The sequence below is a fragment of the Bos javanicus genome, chromosome 1 (assembly GCF_032452875.1).
Source record: "Bos javanicus breed banteng chromosome 1, ARS-OSU_banteng_1.0, whole genome shotgun sequence".
Classification (NCBI taxonomy): Eukaryota; Metazoa; Chordata; class Mammalia; order Artiodactyla; family Bovidae; genus Bos; species Bos javanicus.
Genome location: NC_083868.1, coordinates 768,749 through 786,713, shown reverse-complemented (window position 1 = coordinate 786,713; position 17,965 = coordinate 768,749). Strand labels below are relative to the sequence as shown.

Below are 17,965 nucleotides of genomic sequence, written 5' to 3'. Positions count from 1 at the left end.
CTCCCAAAGAGTCCAAAAGACTGTTCTATACATCTGTGTCTCTTTTGCTGTCTCGCATATAGGGTCATCATTACCACCTTTCTAAATTCTATATATATACATTAGTATACTGTATTGCTGTTTTTATTTCTGACTTGCTTCACTCTGTATAATAGGCTCCAGTTTCCTCCACCTCATTAGAACTGATTCAAATGTATTCTTTTGAATAATATTCCATTTCCTCTATTTGCATTGATTGCTGAGGAAGGCCTTCTTATCTCTCCTTATCTCTCCTTGCTATTGCAAAGAAGTAGAAGAAAAAAATAGAATGGGAGAGACTGGAGATCTCTTCAAGAAAATTAGAGATGCCAAGGGAACATTTCATGCAAAGATGGGCTCAATAAAGGACAGAAATGGTATGGACCTAACAGAAGCAGAAGATATTAAGAACAGGTGGCAAGCATACACAGAAGAACTGTACAAAAAGGATCTTCACGACCCAGATAATCATGATGGTGTGATCACTGACCTAGAGCTAGACATCCTGGAATGTGAAGTCAAATGGCCTTAGGAAGCATCACTATGAACAAAGCTAGTGGAGGTGATGGAATTCCAGTTGAGCTATTTCGAATCCTAAAAGATGATGCTGTGAAAGTGCTGCGCTCAATATGCCAGCAAATTTGGAAAACTCAGCAGTGACCAAAGGACTGGAAATGTCAGTTTTCATTCCAATCCCTAAGAAAAGCAATGCCAAAGAATGCACCAACCACCGAGTTGCACTCAACTCACACACTAGTAAAGTGATGCTCAAAATTCTCCAAGCCAAATGCTCAGGCTGGCTCTGGTCCCTCCTTTCCCCTCAGGGTTACCCACAGGAGGGAGGCACCAGGGAGGCTCCCAGAGAACAGAACGCTTGCATCAGCTGAAGTTAATTCCAGAGTTTCTTCCCTTCCAACCTCTATTTTGACTCAGTTCATCCACCGCCACCCCAAATTCTTCTCCTGGTGATCCTCATCTTTCTCCTCCCTGTTCTCTTGCCCCTCCTCCCTGCCCCTTACACCTTACTGGGCCCCCACCTGTGGGCCAGACCCCCTAAGATCACAGCCAACCCCGCTCCTGCTGTCTCTCTCTCAGGAGGCAGGCAGCTTGGCCATGTGCCCTCCAGTCAGCAAGCGGTATGTGGCGGAGGGCCTGTCCTACCTCTACGTGTCCTGGATGTATCAGCTTCAACATGGCAGCCAGCTAAGGCTCTGCTTCGCTTGCTTCAAGGTTGCCTTTCTGGACTTTAAACGGATGCTGGAGTCAGAAGACTGGGAAGATGAAGATTGGGACTCTGAGCTGATGGACGATTCTGAGGCATGGTCTGAGCAGGGGTCATCCCCGGGGATGGGGCCAGCTGGGGGCAGGGCCAAGGGCAGCCTGCACAGGGCGGGGCTGTGGGCTGGGGGTCAGGCACCCTGGCATCAGGCCCTGTGGAGTCAGAAGATGTGGGCTTGCACAATCATACTGTGCCCACCGAGCTGCAGCCTCAGGATGCAGTACCTCTGGGCCTGGGTGCTGAAGATGCTGACTGGACCCAGGGCCTTCCCTGGCTACTTGAGGGACTCCCTACCTGCTCCCACTGGCCAAGCCCCCTTCCTCCATGGCGGGGTTTTTTCAAAGTGGACCTGCCCCTGGGGGAGCCCATGGTACTGGAGCTGGGCACCACCCAGAACATGGACCCTGCTGAGACTAAAGCCTGGTTACTGGACCTCCAGGTCCTCTCCCTGGTGGGCTGCTGTGATGTCATCTACGTCCAGAAAATGAAGCCAAGAAGGGCCTGGAGGACCCCAGGCCAGTGTTGGAAACTGCTGCTGGAGCCTGATGAGTGGTGGGTGGTGAGACTCCAAGATGCACCCCAGATGCAAGACCTGCACCACTGGAAGCTAAGCATTCTGGAATCCCCTTCTCTGGAGCAGAATGTAGATCTGGTGCCTGCGGACTTGGTCCTGCTTAAGAGGGGACTCACCATCCTCTCTTTTTCACCCTGGGCCAAGAGAGAGGCAGCGGAGGGGGACTCAGCCTCTAGGCCACAGTCTTCCATCCAAGGAGGTGATGCCGGCACCAGTGGGCTCAGAGAGCCTGGGGAGAACCTGGCTGCTGTGGGAGCCTCGGCCCTGGGAGAGCTGCCACATTCCCAGCCCCTCAACCCAGGGTCCCAGAACTGAGGGACTGAGGTCCATGTGGTCACCATTGTTCTGGCTTCCCTAGGACACCAGAGGCTGGGAAGGAACTGACCTCTCCACAACAGCCAGGGTAGCCATTAACAATGAATGAGGTCTTGGGCCTGGAGAGGAACAATGGTGAGTGGTCCAGAGACTGAGAAATGGGGCCTACTGCAGCATCAGGAGAAAGGGACACAAATACCTATAACTGGGAGGGAAGTTCTCTGTCAGATGTCATGGAGTTAGGAATCTGAGCTATTCGGGATGTGCTGGGTGAATGGATGCTGTGCAATGTGTGAAGAAGGGAACAGGGAATCGATTTGGGTAACAGCCCTACCCTGGGGAGGGATGTCTGAAGTGTAACTCACTCCCGGGAACATGGTGGTGGAGTCAGGACCACAGGGATATGTGCTTGTCTTTACTCAGTGGGCTCTGGGCTCCACAGGACCCGGTTATCAGCACTGAGGACTCTGCAGTGTGAGAGACCTTGTTTCAAAGATTGGCTATTTTATGTGGTTTGGCTACTTAGTTTCTGTCTCTTTGTGTGTCATTTTAAACTAAATAAAGTCATAGAGTTTGCAAAAAAAAAAAAAAAAATCTCCAAGCCAGGCTTCAGCAATATGTGAACTATGAACTTCCAGATGTACAAGCTGGTTTTAGAAAAGGCAGAGGAACCAGAGATCAAATTGCCAACATCCGCTGGATCATGGAAAAAGCAAGAGAGTTCCAGAAAAACATCTATTTCTGCTTTATTGACTATGTCAAAGCCTTTGACTGTGTGGATCACAATAAACTGTGGAAACTTCTGAAAGAGATGGGAATACCAGACCACCTGCCCTGCACCTTGATAAACCTGTTTGCAGGTCAGGAAGCAGAAGATAGAACTGGACATGGAACAACAGACTGGTTCCAAATAGGAAAAGGAGTGCATCACCCTGTATATTGTCACCTTGCTTATATAACTTATACACAGAGTACATCATGAGAAATGCTGGGTTGGAAGAAGCACAAGCTGGAATCAAGATTGCTGGGAGAAATATCAATAATCTTAGATATGCAGATGACACCACCCTTATGGCAGAAAGTGAAGAAGAACTGAAGAGCCTCTTGATGAAAGTGAAAGAGGAGAGTGAAAAAGTTGGTTTAAACTCAACATTCAGAAAACTAAGATCATAGCATCTGGTCCCATCACTTAATGGGAAATAGATGGGGAAACAGTAGAAACAGTGTCAGACTTTATTTTGGTGTGTGTGTGTGGGGGGGGGGAGGTCCAGAATCACTGCAGATGGTGATTGCAGCCATGGAATTAAAAGACACTCCTTGCAAGAAAAGTTATAACCAACCTAGACAGCATATTAAAAAGCAGAGACATTACTTTGTCAACAAAGGTTCATCTAGTCAAGGCTATGGTTTTTCCAGTAGTCATGTATGGATATGAGAGTTGGACTATGAAGAAAGTTGAGCATCGAAGAATTGAGGCTTTTGAACTGTGGTGTTGGAGAATATTCCAAGGAGATCCAACCTGTCCATCCTAAAGGAGATCAGTCCTGGGTGTTCATTGGAAGGACTGATGTTGAATCTGAAACCCCAGTACTTTGGCCACCTGATGCGAAGAGCTGACTCATTTGAAAAGACCCTGATGCTGGAAAGATTGAGGGTGGGAGGAGAAGGGGACAACAGAGGATGAAATGGTTGGATGGCATCACTGACTCAGTGGACATGAGTTTGGTTAAACTCCCGGAGTTGGTGATGGACAGGAAGGCCTGGCGTGCTGCAGTTCATGGGGTTGCGAAGAGTTGGACACAACTGGGCGACTGAACTGAATATTCTATTGTGTGTATGTACCACAGCTTTCTTATCCATTCATTTGCCAATGGACATCTAGGTTGCTTCCATGTCCTGGCTATTATAAACAGTTCTGTGATGAACATTGGGGTACACGTGTCCCTTTCAATTCTGGTTTCCTTGGGGTGTATGCCCAGCAACGGGATTGCTGGGTCATATAGCAGTTCTATTTCTAGTTTTTTAAGGAATCTCCACACTGTTCTCCATAGAGGCTGTACTAGTTTGCATTCCCACCAACAGTGTAAGAAGGTTCCCTTTTCTCCACAACCTCTCCAGCTTTTATTGTTTGTAGACTTTTAAACCATGAATTTAAACGTGGTGTTGAAGAAGACTCTTCAAAGTCCCTTGGATGGCAAGGAATTCAAACCAGTCAATCCTAAAGGAAATCAGTCCTGAATATTCATTGGAAGGACTGATGTTGAAGCTGAAGCTCCAATATTTGGCCACCTGATATGAAGAACTGACTCATTGGAAAAGACCCTGATGCTGAGAGAGATAGAAGGTGGGAGCAGAAGAGGACGACAGAGGATGAGATGGCTGGATGGCATCATCAACTCGATGGACATGAGTTTGAACAAGCTCCAGGAGATGGTGATGGACAGGGAAGCCTGGTGTGCTACAGTCCATGGGGTCGCCAAGAGTCAGACACAACTGAGAGACTGAACTGAACTGATGAATTTAAATGGCTCATGAAGCAAAGGTGAGCTTATGAAAATCAATTGTATTTCCATGTACTAGTGACAAACAGTGGAAAATAAAGAGAGGAAAACAATGCTGCTTAAAATATCATGATAAACATAAAATATGTAGAGAGAAATGACAGAATATATAAGAGATCTGTATGCTGAAAGCTACACAACATAGCTGAACTTACATAAAAAACTAAGTAGATGGGACCCTGTCATGTGAATTGGAAGACACAACAATAAGATCCCAAGAATGCAACACAATCCCAATAAAAATCCCAGCAGGCATTTTGTAGTCATTGACAGCTGATTCTAAAATATATTGAAGTCCAAAGGAACTGGAATAGATAAAACAGTCCTGGAAAAGACCCACACACAAAATGTGCAGACTTACAAACAGTGCCTGATTTTAAGACTGATGGTAAAGCAAAACAGTGTGCTACAGCCATCAGAACCGACATGTAGATGGAGACCAGTGGAGCAGAACAGAGTGTCTAGAAAGAAACCCACATATATTTGGTCAGGTTACTTTTTAACATATGTGCCAAGGTTATCCAATGCTTTTTTTTAAGCCTTCATAATGAGAAATAGTTTATATATAGAAAAGTACAAATGTATGCCTTGATGATTTATCACAGATTGATCACCTATGTAATTATGGCCAAGGTCAAGAAGTAAGACATTCTGTTAGGCCAGTATATTGTCTTTAGGTGATATTAAAAATGGTAACCTAGTTAATTTAAGTTGAAATTGAGGTTTATGTTAAAACCAACATTTGGCAAATGTGCTTTTAAGGCATAACCAGGGTCAGTATTCTAGGGCAGTGAAAACAGTTTCTTGACACTCTAATGCAAGTGATAGACACTCCAGAAATGTGAACGTTACTGGAATATAGGGTAATTACATTTAAATTTGAGGGCATTTTATGTAAAGCACAGCTAAAAACCTAGTAACTTTGGTGTATTCACTTCAGATCAGTACAGTCGCTCAGTTGTGTCTGACTCTGCGACTGCATGAATCGCAGCATGCCAGGCCTCCCTGTCCATCACCAACTCCCGGAGTTCACCCAGACTCACGTCCATCGAGTCAGTGATGCCATCCAGCCATCTCATCCTCTGTCATCCCCTTCTCCTCCTGCCCCCAATCCCTCCCAGCATCAGAGTCTTTTCCAATGAGTCAACTCTTCGCATGAGGTGGCCAAAGTACTGGAGTTTCAGCTTTAGCATCATTCCCTCCAAAGAAATCCCAGGGCTGATCTCCTTCAGAATGGACTGGTTGGATCTCCTTGCAGTCCAAGGGACTCTCAAGAGTCTTCTCCAACACCACAGTTCAAAAGCATCAATTCTTTGGTGCTCAGCCTTCTTCACAGTCCAACTCTCACATCCATACATGACCACAGGAAAAAACCATAGCCTTGACTAGATGGACCTTTGTTGGCAAAGTAATGTCTCTGCTTTTGAATATGCTATCTAGGTTGGTCATAACTTTCCTTCCAAGGAGTAAGCGTCTTTTAATTTCATCGCTGCAATCATCATCTGCAGTGATTTTGGAGCCCCAAAAATAAAGTCTGAAACTGTTTCCAATGTTTCCCCATCTATTTCCCATGAAGTGATGGGACTGGATGCCATGATCTTCGTTTTCTGAATGTTGAGCTTTAAGCCAATTTTTTCACTCTCCACTTTCACCTTCATCAAGAGGCTTTTTAGTTCCTCTTCACTTTCTGCCATAAGGGTGGTGTCATCTGCACATCTGAGGTTATTGATATTTCTCCCAGCAATCTTGATTCCAGCTTGTGCTTCTTCCAGCCCAGCGTTTCTCATGATGTACTCTGCATAGAAGTTAAATAAGCAGGGTGACAATATACAGCCTTGACATACTCCTTTTCCTATTTGGAACCAGTCTGTTGTTCCATGTCCAATTCTAACTGTTGCTTCCTGACCTGCATACATATTTCTCAAGAGGAAATGCAGGTGGTCTAGTATTCCCATCTCTTTCAGAATTTTCCACAGTTTATTGTGATCCACACAGTCAAAGGCTTTGGCATAGTCAATAAAGCAGAAATAGATGTTTTTCTGGAACTCTTTTGCTTTTTCCATGATCCAGTGGATGTTGACAATTTGATCTCTGGTTCCTCTGCCTTTTCTAAAACCAGCTTGAACATCAGGAATTTCACAGTTCAGGTATTGCTGAAGCCTGGCTTGGAGAATTTTGAGCATTACTTTACTAGTGTGTGAGATGAGTACAATTGTGTGGTAGTTTGAGCATTCTTTGGCATTGCCTTTCTTTGGGATTGGAATGAAAACTGACCTTTTCCAGTCCTGTGGCCACTGCTGAGTTTCCAAATTTGCTGGCATATTGAGTACAGCACTTTCACAGCATCATCTTTCAGGATTTGAAATAGCTCAACTGGAATTCCATCACCTCCACTAGCTTTGTTTGTAGTGATACTTTCTAAGGCCCACTTGACTTCACATTCCAGGATGTCTGGCTCTAGGTGAGTGATCACACCATCATGATTATCTGGGTCATGGGGATCTTTTTTGTACAGTTCTTCTGTATATTCTTGCCACCTGTTCTTTATATCTTCTGCTTCTGCTAGGCCCATACCATTTCTGTCCTTTATCGAGCCCATCTTTGCATGAAATGTTCCCTTGGTATCTCTAATTTTCTTGAAGAGATCTCTAGTCTTTCCCATTCTGTTGTTTTCCTCTATTTTTTTTTTTTTTCATTGATCTCTGAGGAAGGCTTTCTCATCTCTTCTTGCTATTCTTTGGAACTCTGCATTCAGATGCTTATATCTTTCCTTTTCTCCTCTGCTTTTCACTTCTCTTCTTTTCACAGCTATTTGTAAGGCTTCTTCAGACAGCCATTTTGCTTTTTTGCATTTCTTTTCCATGGGGATAGTCTTGATTCCTGTCTCCTGTACAATGTCACGAACCTCATTCCATAGTTCATCAGCCACTCTATCTATCAGATCTAGGCCCTTAAATCTATTTTTCACTTCCACTGTAAAATCATAAGGGATTTGATTTAGGTCATACCTGAATGGTCTAGTGGTTTTCCCTACTTTCTTTAATATTTTTTCTAGAAAACAGGTGATGTTTACATCCCACAATGAAATTTTTTGTATGGTGAATTTGGCTTTTATTGTATTAGTAACTCAAATTGCTGTTAACATCACTCCAAAAACTTGCTAATTTCACACTCCAGAAATGTTTACTGAGGACCATTTTTTATAAAACTGTCATTACTTCTAATTTAGACTTTTTCTTAAAAGGGTCAAAATTATATTACCCCTAATGTGCCAAAAGGAAATATTAAAATAAGCAGGCAGAGATGGGAATATCAGACCACCTGACCCTCCTCTTGAGAAACCTACATGCAGGTCAGGAAGCAACAGTTAGAAATGGACGTGGTACAATTGACTGGTTCCAAATAGGAAAAGGAGTACGTCAAGGCTGTATATTGTCACCCTGCTTATTTAACTTATATGCAAAGTACACCATGAGAAACACTGGGCTGGAAGAAGCACAGGCTGGAATCAAGATTGCCGGGAGAAATATCAATAACCTCAGATGTGCAGATGACACCACCCTTATGGCAGAAAGTGAAGAGGAACTAAAAAGCCTCTTGATGAAGGTGAAAGTGGAGAGTGAAAAAGTTGGCTTAAAGCTCAACATTCAGAAAACGAAGATCATGGCATCCGGTCCCATCACTTCATGGGAAATCAATGGGGAAACAGTGTCAGACTTTATTTTTGGGAGCTCCAAAAGCACTACAGATGATGATTGCAGCCATGAAATTAAAAGACGCTTACTCCTTGGAAGGAAAGTTATGACCAACCTAGATAGCGTATTCAAAAGCAGAGACATTACTTTGCCCACAAAGGTCCATCTAGGCAAGGCTATGGTTTTTCCAGTGGTCATGTATGGATGTGAGAGTTGGACTGTGAAGAAAGCTGAGCGCTGGAGAATTGATGCTTTTGAACTGTGGTGTTGGAGAAGACTCTCGAGAGTCCCCTGGACTGCAAGGTGATCCAACCAGTCTATTCTAAAGGAGATCAGCCCTGGGATTCCTTTGGAAGGATTGATGCTAAAGCTGAAACTCCAGTACTTTGGCCACCTCATGAGAAGACTTGACTCATTGGAAAAGACTCTGATGCTGGGAAGCACTGGATGCAGGAGGAGAAGGGGATGACAGGGGATGAGATGGCTGGATGTCATCACCGACTCGATGGACATGAGTTTGAGTGAACTCCGGGAGTTGGTGATGGATAGGGAGGCCTGGCGTGCTGCGACTCATGGGGTTGCAAAGAATCAGACATGACTGAGCGACTGAAGTGAACTGAACTGAGGCATCTTTTATAATTATGAGGTTACCAAGGTCAGGATTTTCTATTAAGTTAGTGAAACCAAGGCAATAGATAGTGTTAGGGGTTATTTTGTTCAGTGTGTAACCTGGGTCTGCCCAGGATGCATTTGTGCTAAGTCGCCTCAGTTGTTTTTGACTGTTTGCAATCCCATGGACTGTAGCCCACTAGGCCCCTCTGTCCATTGGATTCTCCAGGAAAGAATACAGGAATGAATTACCATACCTTCCTCCAGGGGAATCTTCCTGACTCAGAGATCAGAACTCGCATCTCTTGTATCTCCTGCATTGGGAAGTGGGTTCATATGGTGCATGTTGGTATGCGTATGTCCAGCTTTATAAGATATGGTGAAATACTTTTCATAAGTAGTCCTATCAATTGATACTAGTGCTACCTTGGAAGCCCAAGTATGCCTGTTCCCAGTTTTGACATCAAGTTATGGGTAAATATGCCCTGGAAAATAAACCTAAGTACCACAGTGTATCTTATATACTTGTAAACAATGTTTTATGGATAAAGTTTTCACTTGCTCAAAAAAGATGATATATTTCAATAGTTTGAATACATCAGTGTTAGTTTTGAGGGGGTAGATGTAACCCAACCAAGTATCATTCTGCTTTGATACAGAAGCATCTACCTTTTCCTAAAGTTACTGCAATGCAAAATAAATAAATCAACTTTGACAGCATCGCAGAGAAGTCCCCATTCCTTGCTGTCATAAGTAGCTAATGCTGGCTTGTATGGGAACCACAATCAACTTTCCCTAAATGATCTTACTACCCTAGTTTCAGGCTTCCCAGGTGGTGCTGGTAGTAAAGAATATGCCTGCCAAAGCAGGAGATATTAGAGACCTGAGTTTGATCCCTGTCAGGAAGATTTCCCCTGGAGAAAGAAATGGCAACCCACTCCAGTATTGTTACCTGGAGAATCCCATGGTCAGAGGAGCCTGGTGGGCTGCAGTCCATGGCGTCACAAAGAGTTGGACAGGACTGAAGTGACTTATCACATAGCATCCTAGTATCAGTCCTGAAACATTTTGGTGTAGTTTTATCTCTTTCTGGAACTTTGATGAAAATGTCCTACAGTATACACTATTCTGTATCTGCTACTTTGCTCACGTTAAGTGAAGTGAAGTCACTCAGTCATGTCCAACTCTTTGTGACCCCATGGACTGTAGCCTACCAGGCTCCTGCATCCATGGGGTTTTCCAGACAAGAGTACTGGAATGAGTTGTCATTTCCTTCTCCAGGGGATTTTCCTGACCAAGGGATCAAACCCGGGTGTCCTGCATTACAGGCAGATGCTTTATCATCTGAACCACCAGGAAAACTGTCATTTATTTTCATTTTTGGGGGGTTTCCCCCAAATGTGCGGTTTTCATATTTTATCTAGCTACTCTGCTGTTTATGAACATAGCTGTTTTTCATTTGAGTGATTTTAAAATGCTCTTATGACATTCTTGTACATTTCTGTTGGATATATGCCTGGGAGTAGGTATGCATATGTCCGACTTTATAAGATATGGCAAAATACTTTTCATAAATAATTCTACCAATTGACAGCTCAGTCAATAGTAGATGAGAATTCCCATTATTTTACATTCTTGGCAACTTTGGTACTATTACTGTCTATTTTTTGTATGACTGACCGTTCTGATGGTTGTGTAATATTATATCACTGTGGTTCAGTTTACGTTTCTCTGATTATTAATGTGGTCAGTAACTTTGTATTATGTTTAGGTTCTTTTTTGAGGCTTCTCTCTCATTTTTCTATTGGTTGATTGTATTTTTCTTAGTGGCTGTAGCAGCTCTTCGTTATGGATTCAGATCCTTGGTCAGTTAAGGTCACTTTCTTCATGGTGTTTTTTTTTTTAATTTTATTTAAAAATTATTGTCTGTTTTTATTTTCATTTGTTGTTTTTAAATATTTACAATGTTGTGTTGGTTTCTCCCATATAATAATGCAAATCATCCATAATTATACATACATCATGTTCCTCCCAAGCGTCCCCCATCCCATCCCCCCAGGTAACCACAGAGCACAAGACTGGACTCCCTGTGCTAAACAGCAACTTCTCACCAGCTATCCATCTTACACCTGATAGAATATGTATGTTGACGCTACTTTCTCCATGTGTCCCACTCTCTCCCTCCCGACTGTGTCCTTAATTCCATTCTCTACATCTGTGTCTCCATTCTTTCCCTGCAAATAGGTTCATTGATATCATGGTGTCTTTTGATGATTACATTTAATGTAGTCTAAATTGTCTGTTGCTTGCTCCATAGTTTGTGTGTTGGGTGCTCTGTTTCAAAGTCTTTGCCTCTGCAAGCAACCAGATATCTTCCTCTATTATCTTCAGAAGCTTTGTTGTTTAGATTAAATCTATAATTATCCTCAAAAGTATGTTTGTGAGGCACAGTTCATATTGTCTTATCTATCTGTACAGGTGAGAGTCTGCTGTGTGAATCTCTATTCTACTGTGTGTTTGTGTATCCTTGTAAAAATGCTAGCATGCTTAATTATTATTGCATTGTAAAATGTCTTGATGTCTGAAATAGTCTTTCTGCTTTGATATTTTAAAAAATTAATTAATGTTTGGTTATGCTCGGTCTTTGTTGATGCACAAGGGCTTTCTCTAGTTGCAGTGAGCAGGGGCAATTCTCTGTGGTGGTGTGTGGCCTTCTCACTGTGTTGGCTTCTCTTGCTGTGGAGCACAGGCTCTAGGCATATGGGCTTCAGTAGTTGCAGCACAGAGGCTCATTACTTGTGGCTCACAGACTCTAGAACATACAGGCATCAGTAGTTGTGGCTTTAGTTGCCTACAGCATGTGGCATCTTCCTGGACCAGGAATTAAACCATGTCTCCTTCATTGGCAGATGGATTCTTTATCCACTGTACCACCAGGGAAGTCCCTTTGACTTTTTTTAAAGATTACCTTGGTCATTTTAGACTCTTTTGAATATACATTTTAAAATCAGTTTATCATATCCCACTAAAAGGCACTGGCACACTTGGGACATCAATTAGAATTTTATCAGATTTAACTGTCAGTTTGGAAAGGAGTGAGTAACTGAGATTCCAAATCCACAATCATGATCAATTTGTTTATATACACCTACATCATTTTTATTTTCTCACTGAAGTTTTGTATTTTTTTTTAATTGAGTTGTTATTGATATACATTATATTAGTTTTTTGCCTTTTATACTTAAAAAAAAAAAAGATGGTTGAATGGCATCACTGATTCAATGGACATGAACTTGGGAGAACTCTGGGAAATGGTGACAGGCAGGAAGGCCTAGCATGCTGCAGTCCATGGGATCACAAAGGGTCAGACACAACAATAACATATTAGTTTTAGGTGTATAACATAATGTGATATTTATATAAATTATTAAATGATCACCACAAATCTAGCTAACATTCATTAACATACATAGTTAAAAATTTCCTTTTTTTTCTTGTGATGAGACCTTTTAAGATCTGTTAAGTACAGTTACTTATATTTTGTAACTGTAAGTTTGAACCTTTTCACCATCTTCACCCATTTCACCTACCTTTCACCCCCCACCTCTGGTAACTATCGATATAGTCTCTGTGAGCTTCTTGAAAAAAAAAATTCAACATATAAATGAGATGATATGATATTTGTCTTTCTCTGTCTGACTTATTTCAGATAACATAATGCCATTTGTCTCAAATGGCAAAATTTTATTATTATTTTTTTAATGGCTGAATGTTTCACTGTATATATAGACCACATTTTCTTTATCCATTCATCTGTTAATGGACAGTTAGGATGTTTCCATATCTTGGCCATTGTAAAAATGCTGTTATGAACATGAGAGTACAGATATCCTTTTGAATCTTGCTGTTAAAGTGCTTCCCTCAATATGTCAGCAAATTTGGGAGACTCAACAGTGACCACAGGACTAGAAAAGGTCAGTTTTCATTTCAATCCCAAGGAAGGGCAATGCCAAAGAATATTCAAACTACCATACAGTTATACTCATTTCATGTTAACAAGGTTTTACTGAAAATCCTTCAAGCTAAACTTCAACAGTTTGTGAAACAAGAACTTCCAGGCATATAATTTGGGTTTCAAAGAGGCAGAGGAACTACAGATCAAATTACCAATATTCGTTGGATCAAGGAGAAAGCAAGGGCATTACAGATAAACATCTGCTTTTATTTCATTGACTACGTGAAAGCCTTTGACTCACTCTGTGGATCACAACAAACTGTGGAGAATTATGAAAGAGATGGGAGTACCCAGACCACTTACCTGTCTCCTGAGAAACCTGTGTAGGAGTCAAGAAGCAACAGTTAAAACTGGACATGCAATACCAAATTAGGAAAGGAGTAGGACAAGGCTGTGTATTGTCACCCTGCTTACTTAACCTACCAGGCTGGATGAATCACAACCTGGAATCAAGATTGCTGAGAGAAATATCAGCAATCTTAGACATGCAAATGATTCCACTCTAATGGCCAAAAGTGAAGAGGAACTAAAGAGCCTCTTGATGAGGGTGAAAGAGGAAAGTAAAAATGCTGGTTTGAAACTAAAAAACATAAAGAAACTGAAATCATGGTATCTGGTCCCATCACTTCATGACAAATAGATGGGAAAAAAGTGGAAACAGTGGCATATTTTCTTTTCTTGGGCTCCAAAATCATTGTGGATGGGGACTGCAACCACAAAATTTTAAAATGCCTGCTCCTGGGAAGAAGAGTTATGATAAACCTAGACAGCATATTAAAAAGCAGAGATATAACTTTGACAACAAAGGTCCATATGGTCAAAGCTATGGTTTTTCCAGTAGTCATGTATGAATGTGAGTGTTGGACCATAAAGAAGGCTGAGCCGAAGAATTGATACTTTCAAATAGTGGTGTTGGAGAAGACTCTTTAGAGTCCTTTGGACAGCAAGGAGATCAAATCCTAAGGAAATCAACCCTATATTCATTGGAAGGAATGATGCTGAAGCTGAAACTCCAGTATTTGGCCATCTGATGTGAATAACTGACTCATTGGAAAAGACCCTGATGCTGAGAAAGATTGAGTGCAGGAGGAGAAGGGGGCAACAGAGCATTAGATGGTTGGATGCCATCACCAACTCAATGGACATGAGTTTAAGCAAACTTCAGGAGATTGCAAAGGACAGGGAAGCCTGGCATGCTGCAGTCCTTGGGGTTGCAAAGAGTCGGACATGACTTAGCAACTGAACAGCAACAATTCATTTCCTTCTAATATTCAGAAGTGGAATTGCTGGATCATATGGTAGCTCTATTTTTAAATTTTTTGAGGAGCCTCCATACTGTTCTCCATAGTGGCTGCACCAATGTACATTCCCACCAGCAGTGTAGGAGGTTCCCTTTTCTCCACAGCCTCTCCATCCACTTATCTCTTGTAGGTCTTGATGATCACCATTTTTAGAGGCTTTGTGTGATATCCCATTGTGTTTTTTATTTGAATTTCTCTGATGATTAGTGACGCTGAGCCCCTTCTTTTATACCTTTGGCCACAGATGTTTTCTTTGGAGAAATGTGTATTTAGTTCTTGTGCCCATTTAAAAAAATGGTTATTAAGTTGTACGAGTTCTTTATAAATTTTGGACATAAACCCTTTATCTGATACATGGTTTGCAATTTATTTTTCCTGTAGGTTGCCTTTGTGATTTTTGCTGTGCAATAGCTGTTAAGTTTAATGTAGTCTCACTGATTGATTCTGCCCCCCGCTTTTTTGGTGCTTTTTGTTTCATGTCTATAAAATCGTTGCCAAGGCAAGTGACGAGGAGCTTCTTCTTTATGTTTTCTTCTAGGAGTTCTGTGGTTTCAGGTCTTATATCTAAGTCTTTGACCCATTTTGAGTTAATGTTTCTGAGTGGCATATGATAGGGATCTGGCTTTATCTTGAAATGTATTTATTCAGTTTTTCCAACACCATTTGTTGAGGGGACTATCCTTTCCCCACTGCTTGTTCCTAGCCTCCTCATGAAAATGTTAATTAACTGCATATGTGAAAGTTTATTCTGGATTCTCTATTTGGTTCTGTTGGTCTGTGTGTTTATTTCTATGCCACTATCATGAAAGTTTTTTTTTTCCTGTCTTTATTTTATTTATTTATTTTTTAAAATATAAATTTATTGATTTTAATTGGAGGCTAATTACTTGACAATATTGTATTGGTTTTGCCATACATCATCATGAATCCACCACGGGTGTACACGTGTTCCCCATCCTGAACAGCCCCCCACCTCCCTCTCCATACCATCCCTCTGGCTCATCCCAGTGCACCATCCCCAAGCATGCTGTATCATGCATTGAACCTGGACTAGTGATTCACTTCATATTTGATATTATATATGTTGCAATGCCATTCTCTCAAGTCATTCCACGCTCTCCCTCTCCCACAGAGTCCAAAAGACTATTCTATACATCTGTGTCTCTTTTGCTGTCTCGCATACAGTGTTATCATTACCATCTTTCTAAATTCCATATATATGCGTTCAGTTCAGTTCAGTTGCTCGATTGTGTCCGACTCTGCGACCCCATGATTCGCAGCATGCCAGGCCTCCCTGTCCATCACCAACTCCCGGAGTTCACTCAAACTCACATCCCTCGAGTCAGTGATGCCATCCAGCCATCTCATCCTCTGTCGTCCCCTTCACCTCCTGCCCCCAATCCCTCCCAGCATCAGAGTCTTTTCCAATGAGTCAACTCTTCACATGAGGTGATCAAAGTACTGGAGTTTCAGCTTTAACATCATTCCTTCCAAAGAAATCCCAGGGCTGATCTCCTTCAGAATGGACTGGTTGGATCTCCTTGCAGTCCAAGGGAGACTCTCAACAGTCTTCTCCAACACCACAGTTCAAAGGCATCAATTCTTCAGCACTCAGCCTTCTTTACAGTCCAACTCTCACATCCATACATGACCACAGGAAAAACAATAGCCTTGAATAGACGGACCTTTGTTGGCAAAGTAATGTCTGTGCTCTTGAATATGCTATCTAGGTTGGTCATAACTTTCCTTCTAAGGAGTAAGCGTCTTTTAATTTCATGGCTGCAGTCACCATCTGCAGTGATTTTGGAGCCCCCAAAATAATAAAGTTTAACACTGTTTCCACTGTTTCCCCATCTATTTCCCATGAAGTGATGGGACCGGATGCCATGATCTTCGTTTTCTGAATGTTGAGCTTTAAGCCAACTTTTTCACTCTCCACTTTCACTTTCATCAAGAGGCTTTTTAGTTCCTCTTCACTTTCTGTCATAAGGGTGGTGTCATCTGCATATCTGAGGTTATTGATATTTCTCCCAGCAATCTTGATTCCAGCTTGTGCTTCTTCCAGTCCAGCATTTCTCATGATGTACTCTGCATAGAAGTTAAATAAGCAGGGTGGCAATATACAGCCTTGACGTACTCCTTTTTCTATTTGGAACCAGTCTGTTGTTCCATGTCCAATTCTAACTGTTGCTTCCTGACCTGCATACAAATTTCTCAAGAGGCAGGTCAGGTGGTCTGGTATTCCCATCTCTTTCAGAATTTTCCACAGTTTATTGTGATCCACACAGTCAAAGTCTTTGGCATAGTCCATAAAGCAAAAATAGATGTTTTTCTGGAACTCTCTTGCTTTTTCTATGATCCAGCAGATGTTGGAATTTGATCTCTGGCATAATTAAGTGTAAAATAAGGTAGATATACCTTTTCTTAATAATATACTTGTATGTTGAAAAATAGTCATGTAAGGATGTGAGAGTTGGACTGTGAAGAAATCTGAGTGCTGAAGAATTGATGCTTTTGAACTGTGGTTTTGGAGAAGACTCTTGAGAGTCCCTTGGACTGCAAGGAGATCCAATCAGTCCATCCTAAAGGAAATCAGTCCTGGGTGTTCATTGGAAGGACTGATGTTGAAGCTGAAACGCCAATAATTTGGCCACCTGATACCAAGAGCTGACTCATTTGAAAAGACCCTGATGTTGGGAAAGATTGAGGGCAGGAAGAGAAGAGGACGACAGAGGATGAGATGGTTGGATGGCATCACTGACACAATGGACATGATTTTGGGTAGAGTCCAGGAGTTGGTGATGTACAGGAAGGCCTGGTGCTGCAGTTCATGAAGTCGCAAAGAGTCAGACATGACTGAGCGACTGAACTGAACTCAACTGGTGTTGAAAAAATAATTATTGGTAAAGTTCTTATGGAATACAGAATATGTAATAGAAGTTGAGTGAATCAAAATCAGTAATACTAGGCAATTAAAAAGGAGAAGAAATGAGACACACAGGTTTACATCTCTTCATGAATGGCGGTGATGTGTGAGATACTGTAAGCTGTGAAGGACTAGCGAGTTTCAGGGGAGAGGAGGACATGGAACTGATTCTCTGAAGAAAGACTTTGTACAAGCTAGTCTGAGTTGTATTCTTACTCGCATTCTAATAAATGGAGACTTTGTTTTCACATTTTTCAAATTGGTCTTCTGCTGCTTTGAGCCTCAATAATGAGACTTGTCAAAGAGCCAGGCATTTGAAAGTTGATGGTCAGTGTGCGTTGGTGTCCCATTCAATGACCAAAAATCAGTCAGCATCCATAGAATTTGGACAGAAGACCATAATAGATAAAACGAAGATGAAGACTGCAGTGGTGTTCCCAATAGGGAATTACTGTCTCCATCAGCTATGCAAGTCGGAGCTGCCAGGAAACAGAGGAAGCAAAGAAGGTAATGCAGAAGCCTAGAGCACTCAGCTGTGGGCCGCCTGGGCATGATCTTACCGTCCTTTTGATGGTTCCAAATTAGATTTTGTAGCAAAGTCTACCTTGTGCTGACTCCTTTTATGCAACCTACAGCCAATCAATACCTCTTAGCAAGGTGTTTGCATTCTCC

General features: G+C 42.0%; 1 protein-coding gene across 1 annotated transcript; it reads left to right on the top strand.

Moving 5' to 3' along the window:
* Nucleotides 1-393: 393 nt before the first annotated feature.
* LOC133254953 (testis-expressed protein 19.2-like) lies at nucleotides 394-2,186 on the top strand. Its single transcript, XM_061429426.1, is given in 2 exon segments — nucleotides 394-1,366; nucleotides 1,369-2,186. Coding segments are annotated over 2 exon segments (1,053 nt in total). The 5' UTR covers nucleotides 394-1,131.
* The last annotated feature ends 15,779 nt before the right edge of the window (nucleotides 2,187-17,965 follow it).